The sequence below is a fragment of the Antechinus flavipes genome, chromosome 3 (assembly GCF_016432865.1).
Source record: "Antechinus flavipes isolate AdamAnt ecotype Samford, QLD, Australia chromosome 3, AdamAnt_v2, whole genome shotgun sequence".
Taxonomy (NCBI): Eukaryota; Metazoa; Chordata; class Mammalia; order Dasyuromorphia; family Dasyuridae; genus Antechinus; species Antechinus flavipes.
Genome location: NC_067400.1, coordinates 615,080,749 through 615,107,752, shown reverse-complemented (window position 1 = coordinate 615,107,752; position 27,004 = coordinate 615,080,749). Strand labels below are relative to the sequence as shown.

At 59.9% G+C, this 27,004-nt stretch overlaps 2 protein-coding genes across 4 annotated transcripts; both read right to left on the bottom strand.

Moving 5' to 3' along the window:
- Positions 1-1,748: 1,748 nt before the first annotated feature.
- On the bottom strand, positions 1,749-7,036 carry KPTN (kaptin, actin binding protein). 3 transcript variants are annotated; one of them, XM_051989272.1, is made up of 12 exons: positions 6,450-7,035; positions 5,729-5,811; positions 5,206-5,290; positions 5,023-5,077; positions 4,618-4,693; positions 4,468-4,541; positions 4,125-4,234; positions 3,908-4,009; positions 3,635-3,713; positions 3,288-3,423; positions 2,463-2,660; positions 1,749-2,240 (listed from the first exon to the last, which is right to left on the bottom strand). In XM_051989272.1, exons 1-12 carry the CDS (start codon positions 6,673-6,675, stop codon positions 2,001-2,003), a joined length of 1,464 nt encoding a protein of 487 aa, XP_051845232.1. In that variant the 5' UTR covers positions 6,676-7,035; the 3' UTR covers positions 1,749-2,000. The 3 variants fall into 3 exon arrangements, with proteins under 3 accessions (XP_051845232.1, XP_051845234.1, XP_051845233.1); XM_051989274.1 differs by lacking the exon at positions 6,450-7,035 and adding an exon at positions 5,973-6,443; XM_051989273.1 differs by having other exon boundaries at positions 2,033-2,245; positions 6,450-7,036.
- Positions 7,037-7,095: 59 nt separating this feature from the next.
- On the bottom strand, positions 7,096-24,847 carry NAPA (NSF attachment protein alpha). Its single transcript, XM_051989275.1, has 11 exons — positions 24,639-24,847; positions 18,058-18,137; positions 16,455-16,571; positions 10,575-10,621; positions 9,748-9,825; positions 9,592-9,647; positions 9,427-9,511; positions 8,682-8,786; positions 8,226-8,294; positions 7,722-7,772; positions 7,096-7,652 (listed from the first exon to the last, which is right to left on the bottom strand). The coding sequence occupies exons 1-11, from the start codon at positions 24,734-24,736 to the stop codon at positions 7,551-7,553; spliced, it is 888 nt and encodes a 295-aa protein (XP_051845235.1). The 5' UTR covers positions 24,737-24,847; the 3' UTR covers positions 7,096-7,550.
- Positions 24,848-27,004: the final 2,157 nt, after the last annotated feature.

The following is a 27,004-nucleotide window of genomic DNA, read 5'->3' as shown; positions in this document are numbered from 1 at the left end:
ACCCAAACACGCACACGCAGTCCCTGCTCCCCACAAACTCGCACCCAGCCTCGGGCACACGCTTCCAAGCTCACCCGTCAGTGGCAGGTTCATGATCCCAGCTCGGATACTCCTCTCTCCCCGCCCCCCCCCCACTCCAGAGCCCCTCCCCAGGGGGAAGCAGAGGGGGCAGACCCGCCAGGGGCCGCGCCAGCTCTGGCCCGGGCCCTCCCCTGGCACAGGCTGCCCGCTGCTCATTCCCACGACCTAAATCTGGCTGCGCTCCTGGGGGGTGGAGGGGGGAGCTCTAAAAGCATCGGCCCCTCCCCCAGGACCGGGCTTCTGCTTCCCCCGGGGAACGCGTGGAGGGAGGAGAAATTCTGGCCCCTCCAAGCCGGGCCACAAAGTAGAGACTGAGGACTTCTCTCATTAGCTTCCCTGTCTCCCTCCCCCCCTTCTGGGCTCCTGCTTCCTGGGTCAGGAGAGGCAGCCATGGCCGGAAAAGTTATGAGAAGGGGGAGGTAAGGACCGCCCCACCCCCACCCCCCCAGCCTCCGGCCAGCCCTCCATGACCCAGCCCTCTGCTCTGGGTGAGGATGCTCAGCAAAGCAGCCCCTCCCTCTAAGTTCCCAGAACCCCCTGGAAGCAAGTCACCATGGGGGGGAGGGGTCTAAGGATAAAATTCAGACTCCTGGGGCTGCCCTTCCTGATCATTGGGGGGGGCATCATTATAGGAGTTTTATTGATTTGGGAAATTCCCTCGGATACAGATTACAAATGAACCAAGGCCGAGGGCCAGGAGGGACCCCCAGATTTGCACTGTGGGGACGTCCCCGGAACCCGGGCCTGGGGGAGAAGCCGCTGGTGGTCACCAGATGCAGGGGCCCTTCCGGGTGTGTGAGGGCATTTCACAAATCCCCTTCCTCTGTATATCTGTACTCTACTGTGCCTTTGTGGCAAGGAAGAAGTGGGGGGCAAGTCGTGGCCGGCTCAGATAAAGCTTGGAAGGCCGGGGAGCAAAGTGTGTCAAGGGAGCACCTTGACGATGATGGCTCCCGATCCTCCAGCCTCACCTTGGACTCGGTCTCCTCGAGGCCGGCATTCGGGGCCCCCGATCTGGCTCCCGTTGCCCCCCGTCCCTCACACGCTGGCCATCCTGGGCGTTCCAGCTCCCATTCGAGTCCCTGAACGGGTCTGGGTCCTCCCCCCCACCCTGGGATCCCCAGCCCCCTTTGAAGTGGGTCCTGCACCCATTTCCAGGACCCCCTTAATTCTTCCAGGCCTCCCAAAATGATGCCTCCCTGACTCGCATCCCTGCGCTGGGACCCATGAAGAGCTCTTCAGAGATCGTCCAAACTAACCCCTTTATTTGCAGTGGAAGTGGCCCAGAGAGCTCTCGAACCCGGTCCCGAGCCTGAAACTCCAGGAGGGGAGGGAGCCCCCAGGCGGGGCTCGGGAGGTGGTCAGGGCCAGACCAGGGGGTCGGGGCCACTTGAGGGGCCCTCCTCATCCCCCGGCTGCAAAGGGGCTCCACCCATTCCCTCAGTTTCCCTCCCAGGGGGAGGAGCAGTGGGCCTGCTGAGGAAGCTGGGCAAGTCTGGCCCCCGTGGCTCCTCAATCTGTGAGCGAGCGTGAGCGTGTGTGTGTGTGAGTGTGAGTGTGTGTGTGTGTCAGTGTGAGTGTGTGTGTGAGTGTGAGTGTGTGTGTATGTGTGAGTGTGTGTGTGTCTGTGTGTGTGTCTGTGTGAGTGTGTGTGTGTGTCTGTGTGAGTGTGTGTGTGTGTCTGTGTGTGTGTCTGTGTGAGTGTGTATGAATGTGTCTGTGTGAGTGTGTGTATGTGAGTGTGTATGAATGTGTCTGTGTGTGTGAGTGTGTGTATGTGTGAGTGTGTATGAATGTGTCTGTGTGTGTGTGTGTGAGTGTGTATGAATGTGTCCGTGTCTGTGTGTGTGTGTGTGTGTGTGAGTGTGAGTGTGTCTGAGGGGAATCACCCCCACTTTACAGACCCTCCAGGTCCCAAATCAGATCCGGCTCCTGCACTGAACAGCCAGGTCGTGAGAAAGGAGGCGGCGGGGCTCTTCCCAGCCTTGTTCCCGGGCCCTTCGACCCCCAAGAGTTCCCAGACTGCCCCGGGGGGTGAGGGCCCTCAAAGGCCGGGGAGCTCGGCCGTCCGGGGCCCTTCCTCCTCTCCCCGTGGCCGAGTCTGCCGCTGGGCCCTCCGCCGAAGCCGCGTCAGGAGCAGGCGGGACGCCTGGCCCAGGCTGTGCTGTGGGCAAGACGGGAGTTAGAACCAGCGGGGACGCCGGGGCTCACTGAGGGGGCACCATGTGGGGGGCCGATGGAGGCCAGATCAGAAGGCGAGGGACGGAGGCCAGGCCAGAGGAGGAAGGGGAAGGTCAGTCTGAAGGGAGCCAGGAGGCTCCGCCAAAGAAGCGGGTGGGACGGGACCGCCGGGGGCAGCCCGAGGCGGGCGGCGGGATCACCTGGAGGATGTGCAGGCCCTTCAGGGACACCACGGCCAGCTCCCGGAGGCCGTCCCCGGTCAGGTCCACGTGTTCCATGGCCAGCAGGGGGCTGGCAAAGCTGCGATGCCACAGGAGGCGGAAGCTGGCGTCGGCCTCGGCCTGGGGGAGGCCCGGCCTCGGGCTCCCGGCCTCGCAGGACTTGTAACAGAGCAGCTCCTGCAGGGGGGGAGAGGGCGCGTCAGGGAGCCTGAGCCCGGGTGGGGTGGGGGTCAGAGACGGAGAGATAGAGACAGGAAAGAGACAGAGACAGAGATGAGAGACAGAAACGAGAGACAGATAAAAGTCAGAGACAGACAGAGATAAAAGTCAGAGATGGAGAGACAAAAGACAGAGAAAAAAGGTAGAGACAAATGAGAGAAACAGAAACAAGAGAGACAGAGATGACAGAGACAGACACAGGGAAAGAGACAGAGATAAGAGACTGAGACAGAGAAAGAGATGAAAGATAACAGAGACAGGGATGAGTGACAGAGACAAGAGAGACAGAAATGAAAGTCAGAGAGAGAAGATAGAGGGACAGATGAGAGATTGAACTACAATGAAAAGTCAGAGATTAGACCAGAGTGAAATCAGAGTTTAGAACAGTGTCAAGTCAGAGGTTAGACCAAAGTGAGAATCAGAGGTTAGGCCAAAGTGAGTCAGGGGTTAGACCAGAGCGGCGAGCCAAGGACTGGACCACAAAGTCCGGAGGTTTGTCCACGAGGAAGGTCATGTGAGGACCTCAGGGGCAAAGGTGGGGGAGGCCCAGAGTGGCTGACCCGCAGAGTGGGGGACGAGGCCCACCTGGCCGTAGGTGCCCAGCAGAATCTCGGGCTTCCCGTCCAGGTCCACGTCGGTGACAAGCCCGCATAGGACGCTGTCAAACTGGTCGCTCCCGGGCAGCAGCACCTGGTCCTGAAGCCCGCGGGACAGGACGTTCCTAGGGCCCCGGGGGCCAGAGGGGAGGGCTCGGCCTCAGTCCAGGGGGGTCACCTCTCATCTGACCAAGTCCCGGCTCGTCGGGGTCCCGGCCCAGCCCCTGCTGGGCCCTGATGGCTCCCCAGAGGCCATATCCAGCCCGGAGCCCTTCCCCACTGATCAGGAGAAGGGTCTCGGCCCCCAAAGTCCTCCCGCAGCCACGGCCCTCTCACCGATACACCACGGCCGGCTCCATCATGCTGGTCACCAGGACACTGTAATCTTCTGGAGGCAGGGGAGCCCCTTTGGCCTCTGGGGGGAAAAGGGGAGGGAGCTTCACCGGGGGGCCCCTGGCCCACACCCACATCCTTCCAGCCCCCACCCCAGGGTGAGGGGCCACAAAGCAGGGGAAGGGGCTGCGAATCGTGGGTTCTGGAAAACCGGAGCTCAGGAGGGAGAAATGTGGCCAAGGAGAGCCTGGGGGGGTCCTGGAGCCAGCCGCTCACCTGCCTCCCCCTCCCCGGGGTCTCCTGCTGGGGGCCAGAGGCTGAAGACAACCACTCGGGAGATGGGCCCGTCCTGCTGGATGGTCCAAGTCTGCAGCACAGCTGGGAAGGGAAGGAGGAGATGGCCCGGTCCCGCCTCTGCGCAGTCCCCGCCCCCCACTCGTGCCACGCCCCCTCCCGCCCCTCCCCTAGCCCTCCATCCCCCCATGGCTCTTACTTCTGCTGCTCTGGTCAACGTGGGCCACACGGACGTAGCCACTCTGGCAGCCGAGGGCCGTGAGGCGCCGGCCCGAGCCCGGGATGTTGGAGACGTGGAGCCACAGAACGCTGTGGAGAGCCGGCAGCCCCGGGAACCCCACGCTGACCTCCTTCAGGACCCCCGGGGCTGCCCACCCTCCCCCCCCCACTGACCTCCAGGACCCCCGGGGCTGCCCCCTCCCACGCCCCCACGCCCCCACACTGACCTCCAGGACCCCCGGGGCTGCCCCCTCCCACGCCCCCACACTGACCTCCAGGACCCCCGGGGCTGCCCCCTCCCACGCCCCCACGCCCCCTCCTACCTGCTGCTCAGCTCAGTGAGCTCAGGGAACAAGTGCTCCACAGGCTGCTCCTCAAACTGGTGCAGACCCTCATTCTGGTGCAGACAGAACAGGCTCAGGAGGGGGCGACAAAGGGCTCCCCACGGCACCGCCCCCCGGGCTCAGGCTCACCTCTTTGTACAGATGAATGGCGGGGTTGTTCCCACTGAGCAGAAACACTGTCTCCAGCTGGTCCCCGACCTGGACCCTGGGAAGAGAAAATCGCAGGGGAGGGGCTTAAAACGGAGGGGGGGGGAGGGAAGAGGGGGGTGTCAGGGTTGGAGGGACCCTTAGAACAGGGGGTGTCAGGGCTGGGAGGGGACTTAGAACAGGGGGTGTCAGGGCTGGGGGGACTTAGAACAGGGGGTGTCAGGGCTGGGAGGGGACTTAGAACAGGGGGTGTCAGGGCTAGAGAGACTTCAGGGATCATTTCACAAGAGTACTATGCTCAAGGTCACCCGCAGGAAGGAGCCAAGGGCAGAACTTGAATCCAGAGCCCTGCCCCCTTCCTGGGGGCAGGAAGGGGGCAGGGCTTACTCGGCGTGGCCCAGCTGGAAGGGGGTGAACTGCAGCTCCAGGTTCAGGCAGCTCTCTGAAAGCGGGAGGGAGAGGGTCCGGACGTGAGCCCGCCCGCCTGCCCCGCGCCCTGGCCCCGCCCCCCCGCTCCCTGGCCCCGCCCCCGCGCCCTGGCCCCGCCCCCTCTCAGGCCCGGGGGCTCACGTGCGATGGAGTCCAGGTTATATTCCGAGCCGGGCTCGTAGTCACAGTAAATGTTGAGGAAGGGGCTGGCCTTGTCTCCGGAGTCCTGGGAGGGCCATAGTCCCCAGGGGAGGGAAGAAGCATCGATTCAGCACCTACCGTGTCCCAGAAATCGTGCTACACTTTGAGCGATAGTATTTCATTGGGTCCTTAACCCTGGGAGGGGTCCTCGCTTTACTGCTGGGGGCCCGAGGCAGACGCGCTAAGCGACCGGCCCGGGGTCACACAGCTGGAAAGGGCCACAGGGGCTGCCGGGAACTCGGGGGGCATTGGGGTTAGGGGCCTGAAACAGCCACACTGCGGCGGGAGGGCCTAGGGGGAGGAGGGTCCAGACCCGGAAGGGACGTCCACAACACGGTCTACACTGGGCTTCCACACTTCCCTCGAGCGAGGTCTCACGCTGGCCTCGTGAGGCTGTGACAACCCCATTTCCCGAGGAGGAAACTGAGAGATGGGGGGGAGAGGAGGAGGGGGGCCCGGGCACCTTGATGAAGGTGATTCCCACCACCAAGCCTCGCTTGGGGGGCGACTTGGTGAAGGTGTCGATGGACACGATCTCGGCGTCCACTGCAGGGGGGAAGACAAGGGCGGGGTTGGAGGCTCTCCCTGGGCCAGCATTCCCCTTCCCTGCCCCCCTCCCGGAGGCTCCTTTGTCCAGCATTTCCCTCCCTGTCTCCCCCCTCCCCCAGAGCTCCCAGAGGCTCGGAGTCAGCCCGCCTGCCTCCTACTTTTGCCTCAGTTTCCTCATCTGTCAAAGGAGAGGTTGGGCTTCATGGCCCTTAATGGCCCTCCTGGCACCCGCTGGTCCTGTTATCCAGCGCTGCCTGAAGAGCTTGTGGCGCTTGAGCTTCACTACAAATCCATTTAAAAGACGAGGAAACTGAGCGGCTTGAATCTCTGGTTAGTTAACCCCAAAGGTAGGAGTCGAACTCGGGTCTTTTGGATCCTAGTCCCGGCGTCCCAGCCCCCGCAAACCGGCCCCTCTGGGTGAGCTCATTGCCTTTCCTTCTCCGCTCCCCATCATATCCTTCGACCCTCATTTGCTCGCTGAACCCACTTGGGGGGAGGGGGGAAGCGAGCCTAAATCTCAGCCAGGCTCGCACGCCCCCTCCCGGCCCCCTCCCCCCTCACAAGCGCAGCAAGCTCAGGAAGAGGGGGAGCAAGGAGGGAGAGCGCGGCCCTTCAGGCGCATGCGCGGAGCAGACCCGGGATGTAGTTGAACTGCAGCTCCTTGGCCACGGGGCGGATTTTCTGTCGGAGGTCCTGGTAGCGGAAGCCCAGCACCTTCCCTTTAAGAGTGGCCGCCAGCAGCTCCCCGCGACCCTGGGCGCCGCGCGCCAGTCCGTACACGTTGCTCTGCGACGAAAAGCGCGTGAAGCTGTCCTCTCCCAGGGGACACGGCCCCGGGGCGTCCGCCGCGCCACCCAGCATCGTCTCCGCCGGGGGTCCCGGAGCAGCCCAGCAGCCCCAGCTGGCCCCGGGACCGGCGCGGCGTGATGGCGCCAGTGGGGCAACTACGACGCCCTTTACCAAGATGGCGGCTCCTCCAGCCTGTCGCGACGGCGCGCTCCGATGACGCCGGAGGTTCCCTTCTTCCCCTCCCCTCCCCCAGGCTCGCCACCCTCGGTTTACCACAAAGCTTGCCCCAGCAGGAGAGTAAACAGGCGTGCCCGCGGGGGCGTCCGCCGCCGGACTCGTGGAGCAGCTGCAGCCCTCCTCCCCCCCCCCCGTGGGTGTAACCCGCTCCTCTGCGCGGGCTTCCCACGCACGCCCCTCCCCCCCAGCTAGCTCCCCTCTCCACCCCATCCGTGGCCACGCTCACCCCACCCCAAGGGGAAAAACGAGGCGTGCTCATGCAAAAGTGTTTATTGTTGCTCTCCAGTCCTCCTCCCGTGGGACCCACTAGAGAAACATGCACAGGGCGGGAGGGGGGCACGGGAGGGGGAGGGAGAGGCATCCTGGGCCAAAGGGCCAAACCTGAGAGGTGGGGGGGCCTGGGGGAGAGGATGCATAGAAAGGGGTCAGAGCCTGAGCAGAGGGGACCCCCGGGCCCCGGCCTCCTGCTGAGGGGCAGCCCAGGCTGCAGCCCCGGGCTGTGCAGTGGGCTGGGACCTAAGGGGGCTGGGCTAGACTCCCCAGCCCCTCTTGGCCTCTGACTGGGCGCAGAGACCCCCGGGGCCAGGCCTGCGGGCAGGAAAGGTCAGCCCCACACCTTCCTTCCCCTCCATCCTACAATCTGCTTAGCTCTGGAGGGGGGAGGTCAGAGGGAGCCCAGTGGGGGAGGGGGGCAGGAGCCGCTGGGGGGGCTAGCGCAGGTCTTCCTCGTCGCCCTGGATGGTCTTCTTGATGCGCAGGAGCATGGTGGTGAGCCACTGGTCCAGCCGCGAGATGGTGTCGTACTCCTTGACCTGTGCAGGCAGAGGGGGCCCTCAGTGGGGGTCCACAAGGAGCCCTCCCGTTGGGGGGGAGTCACTCACCGACTCGGTGTAGCTGTCCACGTTCTGTTCTTCATGGGCATCCAGGAGTTTCTGTTGGGAAGAGGCAAGATGGAAATGGGGCTCGGGTCCCAGAGGACCCCAGTTCCAGGCATCTCCAGGCCCAGTGTGGCCAAAGGAGCAAATGGGCAGCCAGCCTGGGCTAGGGAGGGGATGCCCTGGGTATGGGCAGGAACCCCCCAGGGAGGGCAGCCCAGAGCTCAAATCCTGCCTCAGACTCTCACTATGTGAACCTGGCCAAGTCACTTCCCCTCTGCTTCAGTTTCTTCATTTGGCCAAGGGCGCCCCCTGGGAAGGATCCATGAGACCCCACTGGTAAAGCCCTCCCCTTGAGGTATACAGCAGGTACCCCATGTATGTTAGCTGTTATTACCACTACTGCATGAGGAGGCCAGTGAAGAGAGGACCAGCCTGGAAGACCAAGACCCTGGGTTCGAGTGTGCCCAGCCCCCACCCGCCTCCAGGAGGGGAAGCCCCTGAACTCACTTTGACTAGCTTGCATTCCCGGGAGTCAGAAAAAGCCGGAAACATCTCTTCGTATTTCTGCACGGCCAGCTGGGCGAGGGACGGGAGGGTGGGGGAGAGGAGAAAGAAATCAAGGCCAGAAATGGGGTGCAGTGGGCCCAGGAGCACAGCACCCCCAACCCAGGAGTGTGGCACCCCAGGCCCAGCCGCCTGGCCCAAGCTCCCCAACTCTCGGCCCAGCTCCACCTCCAGGGAGATGATTCTTCCCCTGGGAGAGGGAGAGGTTCAAGAGGGGAAGGGGGAGGGGGCATTCCCATCTATCCTCTCCCCTGAAACCCCACTTCCCCTCTCTGGAAACTGCCAGAATTTCGCTCTAGAATAAGGCAGGGCCTCCTTAGAAAGGCTGGAGAACAGGCTGGATTGGGGGCCCAAAGGGGGGCCCAAGAAGGGGGAGGATTGGCAGCCAGGGACACTGACCTTGGCGTTCAGCATGTCGATGCAGAAGTGGCACAGGGCGGCCTTGAAGAAGTAATCCTTGGCGCTGTACTTCAGCAGGGGGCTGTCCATCGCATTGGTGCCCACCTGCAGACCACACCAGGGAGAGGCTTGCCCGGGGGCCGGGCCGGCTCTGGGCCACAGCGGCCCCCTCCCCAGGTTGCCGGCATCCCCGCGGGGCGGGCGTGGGAGGGAGGAGGCTGCAGAAGGCAGCCTGTACCTTGGATCACCATGGGGACCCAGCTGCCCACCCCACACAGAGCCTGCTCCATGAGGGGAAGCACGGGGCCCCGGAGCGGGGCGCTGAAAGGTGGCTCGCCAGGAGCCTCCTGCCCGCCTCTCCCAAATGCTGACCCGTGCCCCACAGCCCCTGGTGACTTCCTGTCCCACCCTGGAGAAACTTGGGGTGGGTCTGCACCAACCCGCACGAGGCCAGCTGTGCCCTGAGAGGGGGCGAGTCCTGGGTCACCTCCTGAAGAGCAGGCACCTTGCTCCATTCTGGGTGCTACTGGGCTGCCCACCCCCACCCCCCGCTTGGGCCTCTGCCGCCCTCCCCACAGGCTGGTTTCAAGGTTCCACAAGTGCCCCCTGCCCTGTGTGACAGCCCCTCTATGCCCCCTGTGGTGCCCCTCCCTCAGGGGACCCGAGTTCTCCCCAGCCTCCCACCCTGCGGTCATCTGTCAGGGGATGGAAGAGGGGCCCTCGGAGGGGCCCCCAAGACGCCCACCTGCTCGTAGATCTCGATGGCCTTCTGGTACTGCTCCAGCTGAGCGGCGTAGCCGGCCACCTTGAGCAAGCACTTGTTGGCAGAGCTGTGGGGAGAGGGTGTGATGAGGGCCGGGAAGCGGACACTGGCGGTTGGGGCAGGGGGCATGGGGGGAGTGGGGGTTACCTGTTGGATTCTTCCCCCTTGTAATAGTCCGCCGACTGCTCGTAGTGAGCTATGGCCTGTGGAGAGACACACTGGCTGCAGGGCTGTCCTCGGGGTGGGGAGGGGGACGGGCCTGCCCTTCCCCGCCCCGGGAGGCCGACCCCGGCCGCTGCTGACCTTCTCGATGTCCACCAGCTCCGTCTCGTAGATCTCGGCAATGGAGATGTGGTGTTTGGCGGCGATCGTGAAGCGTCCCTGAGAGAGACAAGGGTGAGATGGGCATCCCAGGGCGAGCAGAGCTCAGCGAGGACCCGAGGGCAGGGCCAGAGCCTCATCGGGCCCACGAACCCCAAACCCGATCTGTGCTGGCCAGATAGGAAACGAGCACCCACAGGGGGCGCTGCGCTAAGGCCGGGCAGGACTAGGAGGGCCAGCACCTCTGCCCGCCGCCGGGCCCCCTCCTGAGCACCTTCCCAACGGACCTCACTTGATGCCCACACGTCTGGAAGGGAGGGACTGTTGTGACCCCTCCTGCTGCCACGCCCTGTGAGGGGACACTGCCCGGGGAAAAGCAGAGATGGGGGACCAGGGTTTCTAAGCCGGGAGCCACCCTAACTCTGAACATCGGCTGAACCCCAGGGGAAGGTTGGCCCATGGTCTGACTTGGCCCACCTTCAAAGGGCCCCGGCTGGGCTATGGGGAAGGGGAGGGCCGGAAAAGGGGCCCAAGTGAGGGAGGCTGCCCATTCTGCATAGGCACCCGGCGCCAGCAGAAAGGGATTTTCTCCTCTCCGCCCCCCAGCCTGCCAGCAGGACCCCGCTGGCCTGGCCAGGGCTTCACCTGGGCCCAAGCTCGGCGGCCTCCCCACCTTTGGGGGGACACAAAAGCCCCTTCTAAAAATCCATCAATACCCTGATCACCTAGTGAGCGTGAGGGAGGTTGGGATGAGGGAGGCAAGGCAGCAAGTGGGGGGGAGGGGGGGAAGAGACCCCCGCACATCTTACCATGTCTGTGTAGATCTCAATTGCTCTCATCAAACAGTTTATTGCCTCTGGGGAGAGAGAGTGGGGGGAGAGATGAGAATGGAAGGTGCTTTGTGACCCTCCCCTCCCCCCAGCTAAGGAACACTTCAGGGGGCTGAGGGAAGGAGGCGGGCACCAGAAGGACAAATGACCTTGAGTCCTTCCCGACACTGCCAGGGGCAGCAGAGGATGGGGGGGGGGGGGGGCAGGAGGCAGCCACCCCCCACCCCTGGGCTGGTCCTGAACCGTCCCAGCAGCGGGGAGCCCAGGATGGCATCTGGGGGCAGGGAGCGGGTTCCCCTCATTATACTCTCTCTCACAGGATTTCAAATTCTTTTTATTTATTTTTGACAAGTTCTCCGGAGGAGAGAAAAAGACAAGTGAGTGGGAAGTATTTTCTCCTTTTCTAGCACATAAAGCCTTGAGTTCTTGAGGCAGATATTTTTATTTTAACTTTGCCACAGCTATGTACCACCAACTCCCAGGAAGAAGACAGGAGTGGAGGAGGAAGCTGGGGGTGCCAGGATGCCCTGAGTATTCCTGACAACAACAACAACTCATTTACAGGGTACTTTCCTTACAACGCAAGGGGAAGCAGATCATGACAGTGTTCCCATTTTACAGATAAGACAAATAAGGCACCAGAGCTGAACTAATTTGCCCCGGTTGTAGATAAACCTAGGGCCCCAGCTCTTCCCACAATCTCCATTAGTGCCTCAAACCAAGGCAGATGGGATCCCCCCCATTTGGAGTTTGCCCCTGGGGCGTGGGGTTGCCTGCCCCAATCTCTGGCTCCAGCCGTGAGATACAGCTGCCCATAGGGTGGAGGACGAGCTCCCCACCACAGCAAGGCAACTTCAAGCAAACTAACAAAGCTTCCATTAAGGCAGCTGAAGTATACGATCTAACGCTGGACAGAGGTTTCGGTGTGGGAGAAGTGGGAGGGGGAGGCCCAGGAAGAAGGGGAGCGCACCATTTGGGGGGAAAGGAGGACAGGAAGAGGAAGGAAGGAGGAGGAAGAGTAAAGCATCTCCTATCTTGGGCCTGTGCTGCTGGGACCCACTGTGGAGTTGGGGGATGCGAGCCCCGAGCTCTGGCCTGGGGTCCCGGCTGGCTTCCATCACAAGCTCTCCTCTCGGCCCCATTTGCTTCCCGACAGAAATGAAGGCCCCCGCAGAGAGGGAGGGGCTCCTTCCAGAACCGTGACCATGAGGGCGGCAGGGCCACGGGGGGCCTGGCAGCAGAACAGGAGGGAGAGGACATTTCTCTTCCCTCTGGGCCCCAGCTCAGCACTCTCTGGTCCTGAGGCAGGCTCTCGGGCAGCGTCTGGCATGGCTGTCCCAGTGTCTGGGAGACTGGGCACTCTCTGGGGAAGCCTGGGGGAGTGGGGGTCAGCCTTCTCAGGACTCCGGAGCCGGAAAGCTCGCTGGCCCCCTGTTCAGGCGCTCCTTTCCCCCGGGTCAGGAGGCTCAAGAACAGCAGCAGGAGCCAGGACGAGGCGGACCAGCCGGCCTGTTCTCCCAGACGCTGCTTCCCCTCTCTCTCGCTCCCCGGGGGGGCTCTGGCAGCCAGCCCGTCATCAGTCCCCCACAGGAAGGGACGAGACTCCTTGTGGGGTCTGGGAGCTGACTCAGAGGGCCTGGATTCCAGGGTCACGTGGTCCCCTTGATCGCCGAGATACGACACCCCCAGAGTCCCTTTCTGTCATCACAATCTGTCTTACAGACCAGAACCTGAGGCTCAGCAAGGATCTGCAGGGTGGCAGCGGGGCCCAAGCTGCCCCAGAGAAACCACCCCAAGAAGGCAAGCTGGCCTAGCAGCTTCCACAATGGCGGCAGCGCATCAGGTGCCACCCCAAAGTGTCCCTGACAAGTGCTGTGAGAGGCAGCCCAGAGGAAAAGGCCCAGAGGAAAGCGAGCTGGCCCACAAGGCAGGAAGTTCTGGGCCCAACTCCAGCTGCGGGTGCCGGGGCGAGGCCCTGAACCTCTCCATGCAATCCCGGCTCCCCGGGCCTGAGCTGCAGGGAAGGTGGATGGAGAGAGGGGCGTCCCAGCAGGGCAAGGACCGGCTGGCTCAGGGAAGAAATCCCTCTGCCCATGAACTCTCCAGTGCCAGGCTCTGGGCTGGGGCTGGGAAAGGCGGCAGAAGAGAAGGGACAGAGACAGTTAAAGGGATCAAGAAAGGCCAGAGGCTCTGGATGGGGAAGGAATGACAGGATTCCAAGAAGGGGCTGAGGAGGGGGGCAGCCTGGGGAAGGGGCACACTCATCACCTTGGGAATGGATAGACAGACTGTGCTGGAATACTACTGTGTTGTAAGAATTGAAGGCTCAGATTGGCCAAGATGACAGGAAAAGACAATGACACATGCTGGAGGGAACATGTGAAAACTGGACACTGATACATTGTTGGCGGAGTTGTGAATGTATCCAACCATTCTGGAGAGCAATAGGGAACCCTGCTCAAAAAGTTATCAAACTGTGCATACCCTTTGATCCAGCAGTGTTACCACTCCCAAAAGGATCTTAAAGAAGGGAAAGGGACCCACATGTGCAAATGTTTGTGGCAGCCCTGTTTGTAGTGGCAGAAACTGGAAACTGAGTGGATGCCCATCCATTGGAGAATGGCTAAATAAATTGTGGTACATGAGTGTGATGGAATATTATTGTTCGGTATGAGCAGCAGGATGATTGCAGAAAGGCCTGGAGAGACTGACACAGACTGATGCTGAGTGAAATGATCAGGACTACGAGGTCATTGTACATGGCAACAAGATCATGTGACTGATTACGATGGCCTTGGCTCTTCTCCGCAGTGTGGTGATCCAAGACAATTGCAATAGACTTGGGATGGAAAAGGCCATCCACGTCCAGAGAGAGAGAGACTGAATATGGATCAAAGCAGAGCATTTTCGACTTTCTTTTTTGCTTTTTCCTTTTGATCTGATTTTTTTGGTACACCATGACGAATACGGACGTATGTTTGAAAGAACTGCACATGTTTAATCTATGCTGGGTTGCTTGCCGTCTCTGGGGGGACGGAGAAAAATTTGGAACAGCAGGTTTTGCAAGGCTGAATGTTGAAAACTATTTTTTGCACGTATTTGGAGAAATAAAATGCTATTAAAATAGAAAAAGAAGTCACGAGGTGGGCAGATTCAGAAAATTGGGCAAGACTTACACTAACTGATACAAAATGAAGGGAGCAGAACCAGGAGGACAGTAGATACAGGAAGGGCAACGCTGTGAGGATGAACAACTGAATGACTCGGCTACTCTGATCCAGACAATTCAGAAGGACCATGAAAAATATGGCATCTACCTCCCGAGAAAGAAGCGAGGGACCCAAAAGCAGATGGAAGCCGAGCGCCTTCTTTGCTGTTCAGGCATTTGTTATATCTGCCTTTCTGTGATCCCATTTGGGATTTTCTTGGCAAAAACTCAGGACTTTCTAAATTCAGGCCTAGAGCTTGATCCACCGCCCTACCACAGCGCCCACACTTCCTTAAGGGCAGATTCTATTTCTCTTTTCCGCCTTATACAAGCATCTCCTAGTACAGGTGGGCAATTTGTGACTATGTGAAACTGTCGTTCACTTTTCTTAATCCAAAAAAAAAAAAAAGTGGCAGCTAGGTGGCGCAGTCGATAGAACACCAGCCTTGATGTCAAGAGGACCTGAGTTCAAATCTGATCTCAGACACTTAACACTTCTGGCTATGTGACCCTGGGCAAGTCACTTAACCTCAATTGCCTCAGCAAAAATCAACAACAATAATAAAAACATGGCTCAAAATAGGGAATTGGTGGCAAAGTGTATAGAGTGCTAGGCGTAGAGATCAAAAGACTCCTCTTTCTGAGTTCGTAGTTACATGAGCCTGGGCAAGTCACTACACCCTGTCTGCCTCAGTTTCTTCATCTGTAAAATGAGCCTGAGAAGGGAAGGGCCAACTCCCCCTGAATCCCTGTCCAGAAAATCCTGAATGGGGTCACTGAGTCAGATCGACTAAACAACACGAATTATGTTCTGGCACATGTGTTCCTGGTATCACGTTGCTTGCCTTCCACAAGTGGGAGAGAATCAGGAACAGAAAAAATTTTTTAATTAATTATTTAAAAAAAACCACTGATGAAACCCGAGAGTCTGGGGCGCCTGCCTCTGGGGCTGCTCCAATGGCCGAGCTGGGAAGCCAGGGTGCCCTGGGCTTAGGGAGAGAGAAGTGGACAGAACCTGAGAGGAGGGAAGAGAGGCTGTGCGTGGGGAGCTGAGCTAGAGAACAAAGCAGGGCTCCTTCACATGATCCCCTCAGGGCTCCTCCACAGACTCTCCTCCCGGCACAAATGCCAGGCACTGCCCCCAGCTGAAATGTTTGATGCCCAGGGAGACAGGTGGGCCCTCATCGCACAAGGGCGGCCCCAGGGCTCTGCGCCAACACGCTAAGTGCTCCAGTGTGACAAGCAAGGGAAGCGGGGTGGGCAATCAGCAGATTCCTCCCCCGCATCCCCCTGCCCCTCACACCAAGGACACATACCCTGCTGGGAAGAGAAAGGGGCAGGATGCCATTAAAGGCCAGGAGAGCTGGCTCCCGCTGCTGCCCCTTCAAGGGAAGCAGCTTGGTGGCAACAATGGAGCCCAAGGTCCTCTCGGGGCCTGTGGGGAACGAGGGCCGGAAGCTGCGCCAGCGGCTCGGAGCCCGGGGGATAACGAGTCTCCAGATGACAAGGCTCGCTGCAGGAGGTTTCGTCACAGGCTACAGAGGCTCATGTAGAACCTCCAGGGAAGCCCAGAAGAAATCTGGATACTCAGAGTCTGGCACAAATGTCTCTCACTGACCGAGGAGCCCCCTGGTTTCTCCATAGATGATCTCTGCTCACATGAGGGCAGCAAGGCGACTGTCGCCGTGGCCGCAGTTGGCGGGGCACAATCAGCAGGCACAGAGGCTGCTGGACCTTCCTACTCCCCTGGGGGAGAGGAGGAGAGTGTCTTTTCTGCTCCCCCCCGCACCATTAATTCACCTGGCAGCCCAGCTTCTCCCAAGAAGCCTTTCTGGACCAGTGCCCTTCAGCAATCTCCTCTGAGCACTTTGGGGCCCCTGCCCACGGTCCCTGGGGTCGGCCCAGAAGCCCTTCTCCGGCTCTGGCGCCGCCCGGGGCAGAATGACTGAGAACACCCTCTCCGCCACAGAACCAAGTCCCCTCCGCAGCACACGGGACACCATCGGGACCTGCCGCCGGCCCTCGGTGCCTGTGGCTTCAGGACACACTCTGCGACAACCTGAAAGACTTGTTTCTGCGATGGAGACGAGCGTGAATGGTGCCGTTTGCCCAGATGAGTCAGGTTCAAAAACCAAGCAAACAAATTAAAACCCACCGTCACCATGAGAAACTCTGAATTGCCTGTGTTGTTCTAATTATCTGGATAATTAGCTCCCTTCTCCATTTTAACTAGCACTGTCAGCCCAGGAGGAGGCCGTCCTCTGTAAACACGGACCCCACTGGCAGCCGGGCGGATGCCCACGTGCTGCTGGGAGCAGCTCTGACTCGGGTTTGAGGCGCGGGACCCCCTGCTCCTCATTACTCGAGGCCCCTGTGGACCTCGGCTTCCAGAGGAGCTCTGGACCAGACTTGGTGGCCTCTGAACCTGAGATTTGCACTCCTCTGTGACCTGTGACCCTTCACCTTCCCAGGGGCCCAGTCTCCGATGCCCCTTTCTTTATCCCTGGCCTTCTAAAACAGGGTCAGTCCTCCCTCTGTGGCCCACTCACGGAGGCCCCCTGGGAAGGAAAGGACCGCATGGGGAGAGGGCTTGGGGTGGGGACCATGGGGGGAGGGCAGCCGGCCCTGCCCATGGATCTTGGGGCCCTCACCTTGAGGGTCCGCTTTCTTGAAGGCGTTGCCCGCATCCACAAAGCTGGTGGCGGCGTCGTGCTTGCTCTGCAGCTGGAGGTGCAGCTGGGCCGCCTGGCAGAACGCGTTTCCAGCAGCTGAAACCAAGCGCAAGAAGGCCGTCACACCAACGCAGCCCCTCCCACTACCCCTCCCCACTGCTGGCTCCTGAGACCCAGCAACAGAGGGAGCCATCATCACGACTTTTCAGCGGATGGCTGAGGAGGAAGCTCGTGACCTCCGGACCTCCGGGGGACCCAGGGCCTTTGGCCAAGCCATGCTGCCTCCGAGGCACCCAATGTGACACCTCCATTGCCAGCCTGGCCCTCCAGCCCTCCAGCCCCACTTCCTAAGGATGCCCAGGAGGCCCTGGGCCTAACGGACCACTGGGCTCCTCAGCCAGCCCTCCCCTCGTTTTCAGCATCCACTCACAGGGAAAGCATCTGGCGGCTGCTGAGGGCTGAATGGAAGCAGGGAGCAGGATGTGACACACTGCCCCCCAGAATCCCCTTCCCCACTTCTGTCCACTGACCCCCCCTCCCACCCACCCTCCATCGAGGAACTTCCTTTGGGGGGATCCTGCCGCACCTGGCTCATCACAGCAAGGGCAGAGGGGAGGTCTGGCTTCCAGCCCCCTCACTCTGGGATCCAACAAGTTCCTACCTCCTCAGGATGCCCCCCAGCAATCAGCTGTCTATCCCCAAGCCCAGAGAGAGCTCTAAACCACCCGAGCCAGAATCCCACTGTGTGCAGCCCTGCTTTGTGGCAGGTGATCATCCACAACCTTCCAGAACTAAGGCTGAAGAATCCAGAGACCAAGAAGTGGTCAGTGATCCGAAGCCTCCCGGCCCTCCGCCACAAAAGCCCCTTAACCTAAACCCCAATCCCTGGCACCAGTCCATCGGAAGGAAGCTCCCTCCCCCATTGTGGGGACCGCTCCAACAGCATCTCTCTACAAAGCCCGCTATTTCCTCCCACCATTCTCTGTTCTCCCCTGGGGAAGAGGGGGAGAAAAGACACCCAACCCTTCCTCGCCGTGTCCCTCCCAAGGGAGTCCGCATGCCGAGTGTCTCTGGCCCCTCCTCAGGCCCCAGCCTGGCCACACCAGTCATTTGGCGGTCCCGGTTCCAACATTCTTCCTCAAGTGGGTGCCCAGAATGAGGGGACAGCGCGATCTATCGGCACGAGCCTGCCCCGGATGGAGAAGGCCTCCCCAACACCAACCACTGAAGGACCTTCCCGGTGGGACCGGCCTCTGCTGAGGGTGAAGTCTCTCCTACACACTAACACCTGAATGTCACCGCTGCTGCCCCTCCTCCGTCATCACAGTCTAAGTGGAGCCGGATTAAAGGGGCCTCTTGAGCCCTCTTTACAAAGAGCCGGCACTGAAGGGCAGCTCTCACAGCCCGGCACCAGGGAGGTGGGAGGCCCTTGGGCTTCCTGACACCGGCTCTTGCCCCTCCTGAGCCTCAGCTGTCTCCGGTCCCCCGACAGAACACTGGAGGTGGCCTGCAGAACCCTGAAGTCATGGAGGAGTCCGGGAGAGACCCCAACCCTAACAGCAGCAAACGGGATGCTACTCACCGCTCCAGCTCTTGGCCATCTTGAACATGTTTGCGGCCCTCGAGTAGATTTCACAAGCCTCCTCGATTTTGGATGAGCCTCTGAGGACAGAGAAAATGATGGGCAGTAAGGAGCCAGCAGAGGACAACGGGCAGGAGGGGACAGAATGGCGCTTTGGGGAAGGAGCGGGCGCGACTGCACTCTGCCCCGGTGCCTGCACAGAGCCCACCCTGTCGGACGCACCGCTGACCCCATCAGCAAGGGGGTCTAACACCCTAACCCTAACTATCTCACAGAGCGCACCTAGCGATCTGCGCCGGGGAAAGCTTCTCGAATGCGCTTCCTCTCTTGCCTGGCCCAGGGCATCATCTAGTGCCACGGAGGAGCTCAAGGCCAGGTCCCGTGAGCAGCCGAGGCAGGTCTAGAAGCCAAGGATGCCCTCGCACCCAGCAGGTACCTAGTGGGAGCAGCCTTGGAGCGAGCTCGCTGGGGCTAGAACTCATGTCTCCAGTGCTCTGCGTCCCCCAGATGGCACGGGCAGTGCCCAGGACACAGTAAGGGCTCAGTAAATATCTGCTGAATGACTCACAAAGCGTGTTCTCCGACCAGCACTGCTGGGGCAGCACCTGTTTTCCTTGAACACGGCTCCGACTCGGCTTAGAAAGGATGCCAGCCCGCTCAGCTTTGGGCCCACAGGTTTGTTCTTGGCACAATTGGGTAATAGGGCCCCGTGGGGATGAAGTCTGGGAATCCCTTCCCCAGGGACCAGGCTGCCTCAGGCCCTCGTGCTGAAAAGATCCAGACAGCGGAGCTGAGGGTGAATGCCCTTCAATCACCTCCAGGATAAATGGGAAACAGCTTCGGGTCAAGCCCAAACCCCTAACCCTCAGCTTCCTGGAAGCACCTCCCTGGCTCCATACAGGGATGCCCAGACTCCAAAAACCGTAGGGGCAGAAGAGGCCCAGAAAAGCCTCCCCCAGGGAGTCCAGCTCAGGCAATCCCCCCGGGCCCACCAGCTCCAACGGGTCTCACTTTTGGGGGGGGGGGTTATTCCTTCCTTTGGGTGAAGGCCTTGCTAAAGACGTGTGGCAAAGCATAAAGAATGCCGGACGCTTGGGCATGGGGGCATCAAACCTTGGCCTGGGCTCTTCCTGGCATTCTTGGTAAAAGGATGTTAAAACACTCCACAGTCCACAGACCCAGGCCCTGGCCCTCTCCTCCAGGCTGCCGTCCCCTTGTCCCGTGACTTTTCCAATAAAAGACCCCAGATGTGATCAGATTTCCATATGCTTTTCCTTTCAAGGCCCAACAATGAACATCTGCATCCAAAGCAACTCCCACAGGCTTCCGTTACGTTTTAGGAGAATCCATTCCATCTTATATTTGAACACGGGGGAGGGGCTGCTGCCTGCCAATTCATCTGAAATTCATGCCTGCTTTCAACCAGGTCCTCTGAACACGCCCCAAATCCACCCCTTGGAGAACAATGCAAGGCCTGTGGCGGGGTGACGCAAAGGGAGCCTGGAAAACTCCCCTCCTGTCCCATGGGGGAGACAAGCTGACTGACCCACAACCCCCTCCCCCCCCCGTCCCAGAGACCCCCTCCAGCTCCACTGCGGCCACCCCTCCCCCCAAGCCGACCCTCATCCCTGCTTGTTCAGTCCATCAGCCGTGAGCCTCATGGGTCCCCAGAAGGGTGTGAGCATGCTCAGATTCAGAGGTCAAAGCAGAGGGAATCGTTGCTCCTCGCAGCCATCTAAGGTCAAGGCCCTGAGCGGGTGCTGAGGTTCGACAATTCCGGAACATCGTGATTCTAAATGAACAAGGACCGGGTTCCTCTGTCCCTGCTGCCCTCTGAACCCCACCCTTGGCCTATCCACGGCTCAATGTGGGCCTGGGGCCACAGCCCAGCGGGCACAGCAACAATGCCCCCCGCTCCACGGGTCCTGGAGAGGCCTCCTCAGGCCTTCCCTCCTCCTCCAGCCTCGGGCTCTCCTTTCTCCTGCTCTCAGCCATAACTAGGCAACTCGTTGACACGCAGCCCTCTGGAGAGACAGAAGGGCCTCAGGGGCCATCTCATCCGAGGCCTCCCCGAGCCACGAAGGCCCCAGAGTCAGCAGCGGGGGCTCGAGGGGGGGCCCGGGTCTATTGCCATCCAGCCCACTGTCTGCCAGGTCCTGGTGCCTCTGTGAGACGTGTGTCCCCTGCAGCATCCGGCACAAAGGTTAACCCGTTCTACTAACAGCTGGAAGCACTTGCCTCTCAATAAAACACTTCCGCCTGGGAAGGTGGCGATCTAAGGGACGTGAGGTCGGCGAGGTAGGAAAGGTTCTCCTCTCCCAGAGAAGGAAACCGAAGCTCAAATAGCATGGTCGGCGGGCCAGGAGATAAGGGGGCCCGGGGCGGACCAGCCCGTGTGTCCCCCTCCCGTTCCTGCGCCTCCACGGGCACAGTCAGCGGGGCTCCCAGAAGAACTGGGCCGGCCAGCTGCTGCCCTCCCACCGCCATGTCTCATGCTCACCCCGTGCACCAGCCCCCAGGGCCGGTCCCGAACCCTCTGCTCGCAGACCGGATTAGAGCAAGCTGGCCAGGCCAGCCTAGCGTTGGGGTGTCTAAAATTACACGCTCTGCCTCTCTACAGCGAACAGGAAGGGAGTCTTCTCAGGTCTCCCTGGCACAGGCGCCAGCTGCCAGTGGCTGCCAGATGGAGGAGTGAAGCTCTGCCAGGAAAAAGCCTGCCAGGGAAGCAACAGACGCTTCGAAGGGATGAGAGCCAGCTGAGGTCCCACCAGAAAGAGTCAGTGTCCAAAAAGGGGAGGCTGTGGCTTCCACCGCGGGCCTGGCGGAGATGTCTGCCCGTTATCTCCCCCCAGACTGTGACCTCTCGAGGGCAGGAACTGTCTCCGGCTCTTTTTTGTACGATGTACAGTGTGCCTGGCACCGAATGACAATCGTGCCAACAGCTGCCTCTCATTCTGTTATGAGGGGCACAGGCGATCCTGCGTGGAAGGCGCGAGGGGCCTGGCACACAGCAGGAGCTACATAGACACTAACACCTCCCGGTCCCTTCGCCACTACCGGATCAGACTGGATCAGACCACAGCTAGACTATCGAGTCCGATCTGAGGAAGGGACGCTGCCAAGCTGTAACACGTCCAGGACGCGGTGACCGGGATTCAGGGAATGAGACAGAAGAGACAAGCACCAACCCCAGGAAGAATCTTGCCCCTGGGGAAGTGCGCTGGAGCCAGAGGCTGGCTGAGGGTCTGACAGTGGCAGCCGAGACCCAGCCGCCCTTTATACAGACGACTAGGCCAAAGTCAGCCACAGACTGGAGCCACAGCTCGGGGACACCCTCCCTGACCAGCGCTCTCTCTACCAGGACACACCCAGCATCATCACCACGGGAAGTCTGGCGCTCGGGAGCCAGGGCTGGGCTCGCCCGCAGGAGGTCAGGGAGGCCCAGCTGGGCAGGCTCTAGATAAATGCAAAGGCTTAATGGCAGCTGGTGCAGCAGCCGACAACGGAAGCACAGCCCCGCTTTCAGTCCCACCTACAAGGGATGGAAGGGTTTACACTGGGCTGCTCTGAGAACAAAAGCATCCAACATTTGAACAGACTGTCCCACTAAAGAGCAAACCACTGCACAAGGCTCAAAGCACAGAAGGCTAGAAGAAAGTCTTGCCCTCTCTTTTAAGGATTTCCTAGGAAGGACTAGGATTGCTCAGTAGCCAGTTCCTGAACTGGAAGGATGCTTGCAAATAATGTTTTGTGTTGGGAGCAGCCAGGTAGTGCAGTGGGTAGAGCCCCAGCCTTGAAGTCAGGAGGACCTGAGTTCAAATCTAGTCTCAGACACTTAACACTTCCTGGCTGTGTAAGTCTGGGCAAGTCACTTGATAGCCCTAATTATCTCAGCAAAAAAAATATTATAATAATGCTCTGTGTCCAATCTCTTTACTCAGTCACAGGTCCCTGGGGAATGACTCCTTACATCAGGGCAAGAGGAGAAAACTGAGCATCTCCTCCTCAAGGCCCAGGAGAGAGCAGCTCTCCCTGCTTCCTACAGCCATAGTGAGCAGTTTGCCACCTGGGATAACCAGAAACTCTGCATCATCTCAGAAACATCCCCTTCTACAAACACGTGCTGACTGCCCTGAGTCAGGCAAGAAATGCCACCTTTTAGGTGACGAATTTAGGGATCCAATATAAACTAAATGAATCACCAGAAGATGCAAACCTTCTTCTGGAAAAACAACATGAGAATTAATTCTGTGTAGAAGGAAGATTCTACGGGTCCTAAGTTCCTCAAGTTTGGACACCAAAGGAAGTCTGGAAGCTAAAGGGGGTGTCCATCTTTTCCAGTGCCTCGGCTATGAAGGCCACGATGCTGGAAGTATTTTTTAAAAAATACAATACAAAGCAACACAACCCAAAATGGGGTTCCTTCCCCAAAGCACGTCAAATAAGGCCCGAATGCAACAGCTGCCACGTGAACCCAGGCAACGGCACAGAACGATGGTGCTCACGTCTTCCCCTCCAGTTTGATTTTCTGTGGCCAGCAACGGGAGGCAGCTCTGAGAAAGAGCCAGCATGTGGCAGCAGACACGCAGGGCAGGGACCCGGGCAGGACATTTGCAGAGAGGCCCCTCCTCACCCAACAACTTCAAACTGATCTAAGACCAAAAATGTGGAGGCAAAAAGCGGGACAGAGAAATGGCTCTTGAAGGTTCCCATTTACTTCATCTGAAACCCAGAAAAAAAGAAAAAGCAAGCAAGCACCTGGAAGTGAAGAGGGCCTCTGGGTCTGCACAAGCGCACCTCAGCGGGCCCAGGGTGGCGAACATGGGGCCACACTGACAACAGATAGGGTGAGAGTTGGGAGACAAAGTGCCCTCCAGCCATCCTTCCAACCCAGACCCTAATCCCCCGAGATGGAAGGCCAAACACGAGGCCTCCAGAAGGAATCGGAAAGACGGCTCTTGACTTGTTATGGTTGGCTCTATGAGGCACAACCAGGAACAACAAGCAGAAATGGAAGACAGGCTCAATATAGGAAAAATATAGTCCCTCAGCAGGACTTTTCCAAAATAGAGAGGGCTTCCTGTCACCGGATGACCGTGTCGGAGAAGCCGTGGAGGACATTCCTTTTCAAGCACAGGTGAGAATCGACGGCCCCTGCCAAATCAGAGTCTGGGAAATGCCCAAGAGCCTGGATTGGAAAGCACTCTGACAGCCGCCACATCGGAGGCATCCACAGGACACCCCAAACGCATCCATCTGCAGGGCTTGTCCCTCTCTGCCCAAGCCTCACTATCCACAATGGAATGGGATGCCTCAGAAATCAACTTGCAACTTGCTTCTCTCAGTTCTTCTGGTACCGAGTCACAAAATCACAATCTGTACCTAGAAGAAAGCTCACTTAGGGCTCATCTAGCCCAAAACTGCGGCTGAGAGACCCCGGGAGAGTCCTAAAATCCAGGCCACTTGTTGGATTTAATCACACGCTGCCCTCGTGGGGGCAGTCCTGCCTGGGATTCGAGGTCCTTGGGACGACTGGTGTCTCCTTCCCCCCAGTACAGCCTGGCACAAGCAGGGCTGACCACAGGACAGGCATTTAGTCAGGACCCCCAGAAATGGACCTCGCACCGCTTCTCGGGCCACAAGGGCCCGACACTCAGAAGCAAAGGGTCAAGAAAATCCTCCCAGATCCATTCCCTGCGTGTCTCTCCCGCAAGTTAAACTCTAGCCAGTTCTCTTGGGAATTAGTGGGAAAACAAACCCCTGTCCAAACAGGCCAGGACACCAACTGTCCCGCTCCCAGACCAGTAACTGAATATTCCCTCCGGACTTGCTTCAGGCCTGAGCCTTTTGGCCCAGGCCGCCCCCATCTAGTTATCCCTTCCCGTTATCCAAGGCAGTTCCCAGAATGGCAAGATTAAAAGATTAAAAGAATTTGACCGCAAGGGGCCTAGGAGGGACACTAACAATTCCGTCACTTCCCTTCTCATTCCTGCGAGCTCCCCACTCCCCTCTTCCCCTCTACACTCTTAGTTCGGGGCTTCTCCTCCTCGTCGCCAGCCCAGCTGCTACCCCAGCACTCCCTCTCACATCCTTCAGTCCAACCTTCCCCTCCTTAGTCCCCCGATGTCTTAGGTTTACTGCGGGAAGGAGCCTCAGAGATGGCTCTATCCGATCCTCCCATTTTACAGGGGAGGAAACTGAGGATCGCAGAAATTACATGGCCTAAAGTCACACAGTCAGTGAACAGGGGGACCCTGGCCGGGACAGGTACCACCTGCCTCCCAACGTGGTCGCCTTCTCCAACAGCAGAGGGGAGCGCGTTGCCCTCCTCCACTGCGGGGTCCCCTGGAACCCCCTCTGACCGGGTGTTCCCTCGTTTCCCGGGTCCCCCGCTCCTCTTCTCCCCGGTTCCCACCCCGGCCCCTCGGCCCCCTTCTGACCAGGGGCCCCCTTTTTTGTTCTCCCAGCACCCCTCTGGCCAGGAGCCCCCAGTTTCGGGGGCGCTTCTTCGGTGCCGCTCGCCCCTCCTCTCGCCGGCCTCCGCCCCGCCCCCTCCCGGCGCCCAGGCCGGTCTCTCTCACCCAAAGAGGCCGGAAAAGAAGGACTGCGAGTTCTTGACCTTGCGCTCCGCCTCGGCCAGCAGCGCCTGCGCCTCTGCCTCCTTGCCGGAGTTGTCCATGGCGGGGAGGCGGCTCGAGTCTCCCGGGCAGCCCGGCCTCGGCAGTCTAGGACAGGGAAGAGCCGGGAAGCCACAACAGAGGAGGGCCAAGACGACGGACGACGACAGAGGACGGCGGCCGACGCGAGAGCACGTGATTCGTACTAGCCTATCACCGACCGCTCGAGACCGCGGGCTCCGCCCCCCAACGCACACCCCCTTGCTCACCTCCAGCCTCGTGTCGCCGCGTGACTCGTATTCACCAATCATGTCCGCTTTCATCTCTTCGGACCCGCCTCCTGCCGGTCTTTCAGCACGTGACTCGAGAGATACCTAGCATCAGGTGACAGCTACCTAACTTTTGCCCTGCCTATTTAGATACCCCGCCTCCTGCCCATCTCCTTGCCCCGGATGTTATGGTTACCAGAAGAAAAGGATCTTCCGCCTAGAGCGCTTGCGCAAAGGGAAGATGAACGTGAGCAGAATAAGGCCGTGCGAAGACGCATGCTCAAGCTGCTTGGCCAGTTTGTTCCAACTCTCCGCCCCCTGTTGACCAAACCCGGGAATAAAGAAGAGACTAGGTCCGAGACGGCCGCAGGGCGCATGCGGAGTGGCGAGCCGCAGTTTTCTTAGTGCTCTGCCGCGAAGGACTTAACTCCCCGCGGTCCCCTGGGCAGGCGGCTGGGTCTGGGGGCAGTAAGTCTCCGTGGTCACGTGGCCGGGTCCCGGATAAGGGGCGCTCGCACGCGAGGTGTGGGGAGTCCGAGCGGGGCATAGGTCCCCCTCCGCTCTCCTGTCGCCTTGCTCTGGGGAGCTCTCAGTACCAACAGCTCGGTCCTCATCTGGCCTAGCCCCCGAGCACTGAAACGTCCTCAAGCCCAGCCCCTTTCTCTCCCAGAGGGTGGGCGTGGGGTCTCCCCCAACAGAGCAAGGAACAGTGGAGAACGGAAGGGGCCGCCGGGCCACAGACCCCCAACCCCTCTGCCTGGGAGACAGGCCGGCATGGGGCTCATGGCGAAGTCTGGAGCTCCCTCCCCCGTGGAGAAGAGCGGGGCTAAGGGGCACACCCTCCTCCCAGCTCATCCCCCTCCTGATCTTCCTCTAACCCAGCACCCCCAGGTGTCCTGGGAAGGGCCCCGCTTATTCTTCCAGCTCTTCTCCTGCCCGCCTGCCCGTGGGTCGCGGCTCTGCAGCTCCCTCGGTTGGCCTGGCCCAGGGTGGCCTTTGCCCCATCCTCATTGTCCCGGCGCTCTCTGCGGCTCCTGCTGACCACTCTCCTCCTGAGAGTTCTCCGCCCCCATTCCCCCCACCCAGCCAGATGCTGCCCTCGAATCCTGAGTGACCTCCATGGTTGGCCTCCCCAGCTCTCAGGGACCGAACTGCCCTCATCCCTGTGGAGCCCCTTGGCCGCTACACCCCAAGTCACTTCTGACACTTTCTAGCTGGATGACCCGGGCAGGGCAGGCACCCTGTTTGCCTCAGTGTTCCCATCTGCAGTATTTCTGCCAGGTGCTCCACAATGAACAAGGCGCCGGCTCTTCCACCTTTCCCACCCAGCCTCTCTGCATTGTCCAAAAGCAAATTCCTGGTGCCCCATAACTTCCCCTCCTCCTCTCAATCCTTTGGACTTCCCACTCATCCCCTCCCTCCATCCAAGCTGCCTGTCTCATCCAGTACCTTCTTGCCTCTGCCCCTGCCCCTGCCCGGCTCGTTACCACCTCACACCGGGACTTCTGCACGAAAACTGCCTCCGGTCTTCCCCCATTCCAGTCCACCCCGCATTTTGATCCAAGTCTGATCCCACCCTCTCCCAGAGTAAATCCCAGCAGCTTCCGATGCCCTCCAGGCGCCAACCCAAAAAGCTGGCGGACCTTGCAAGTCCTCCAGAACCTGGCCCCTTCCTACCGTCCCAACTTAAATCTTTCTCTTGGCACACAGGGACCCCTGCCCACCCTCCCATCTCTGAGCCAAACCCGCACTCCTGACCTCATCTCTATCTCCCACCTTCCCTGAAACTAAAGTCCCATCTCCTCTAGGAAGCCTTCGCCACCCTCCCCGTTGCAGCGCCTTTCTATTCTGTGGGAAATACTGCTTCTTGAAGCTGCTGGCAGGTCGTCTCCCCCGTGAGCTTCTTGAGGGCGGGGGCTGTCTGGGGTTCTGTCTTACATCTCCAAGATCCTGCACGGTGCCTGGCACACAGTAGGTACTTCATAAGTGCTGAACTGAACTGGATGAAAAATGGCAGGTCAGGAGGCCTCTGTTGCTTTAAGAAGTCCCCGCAGCACGCCA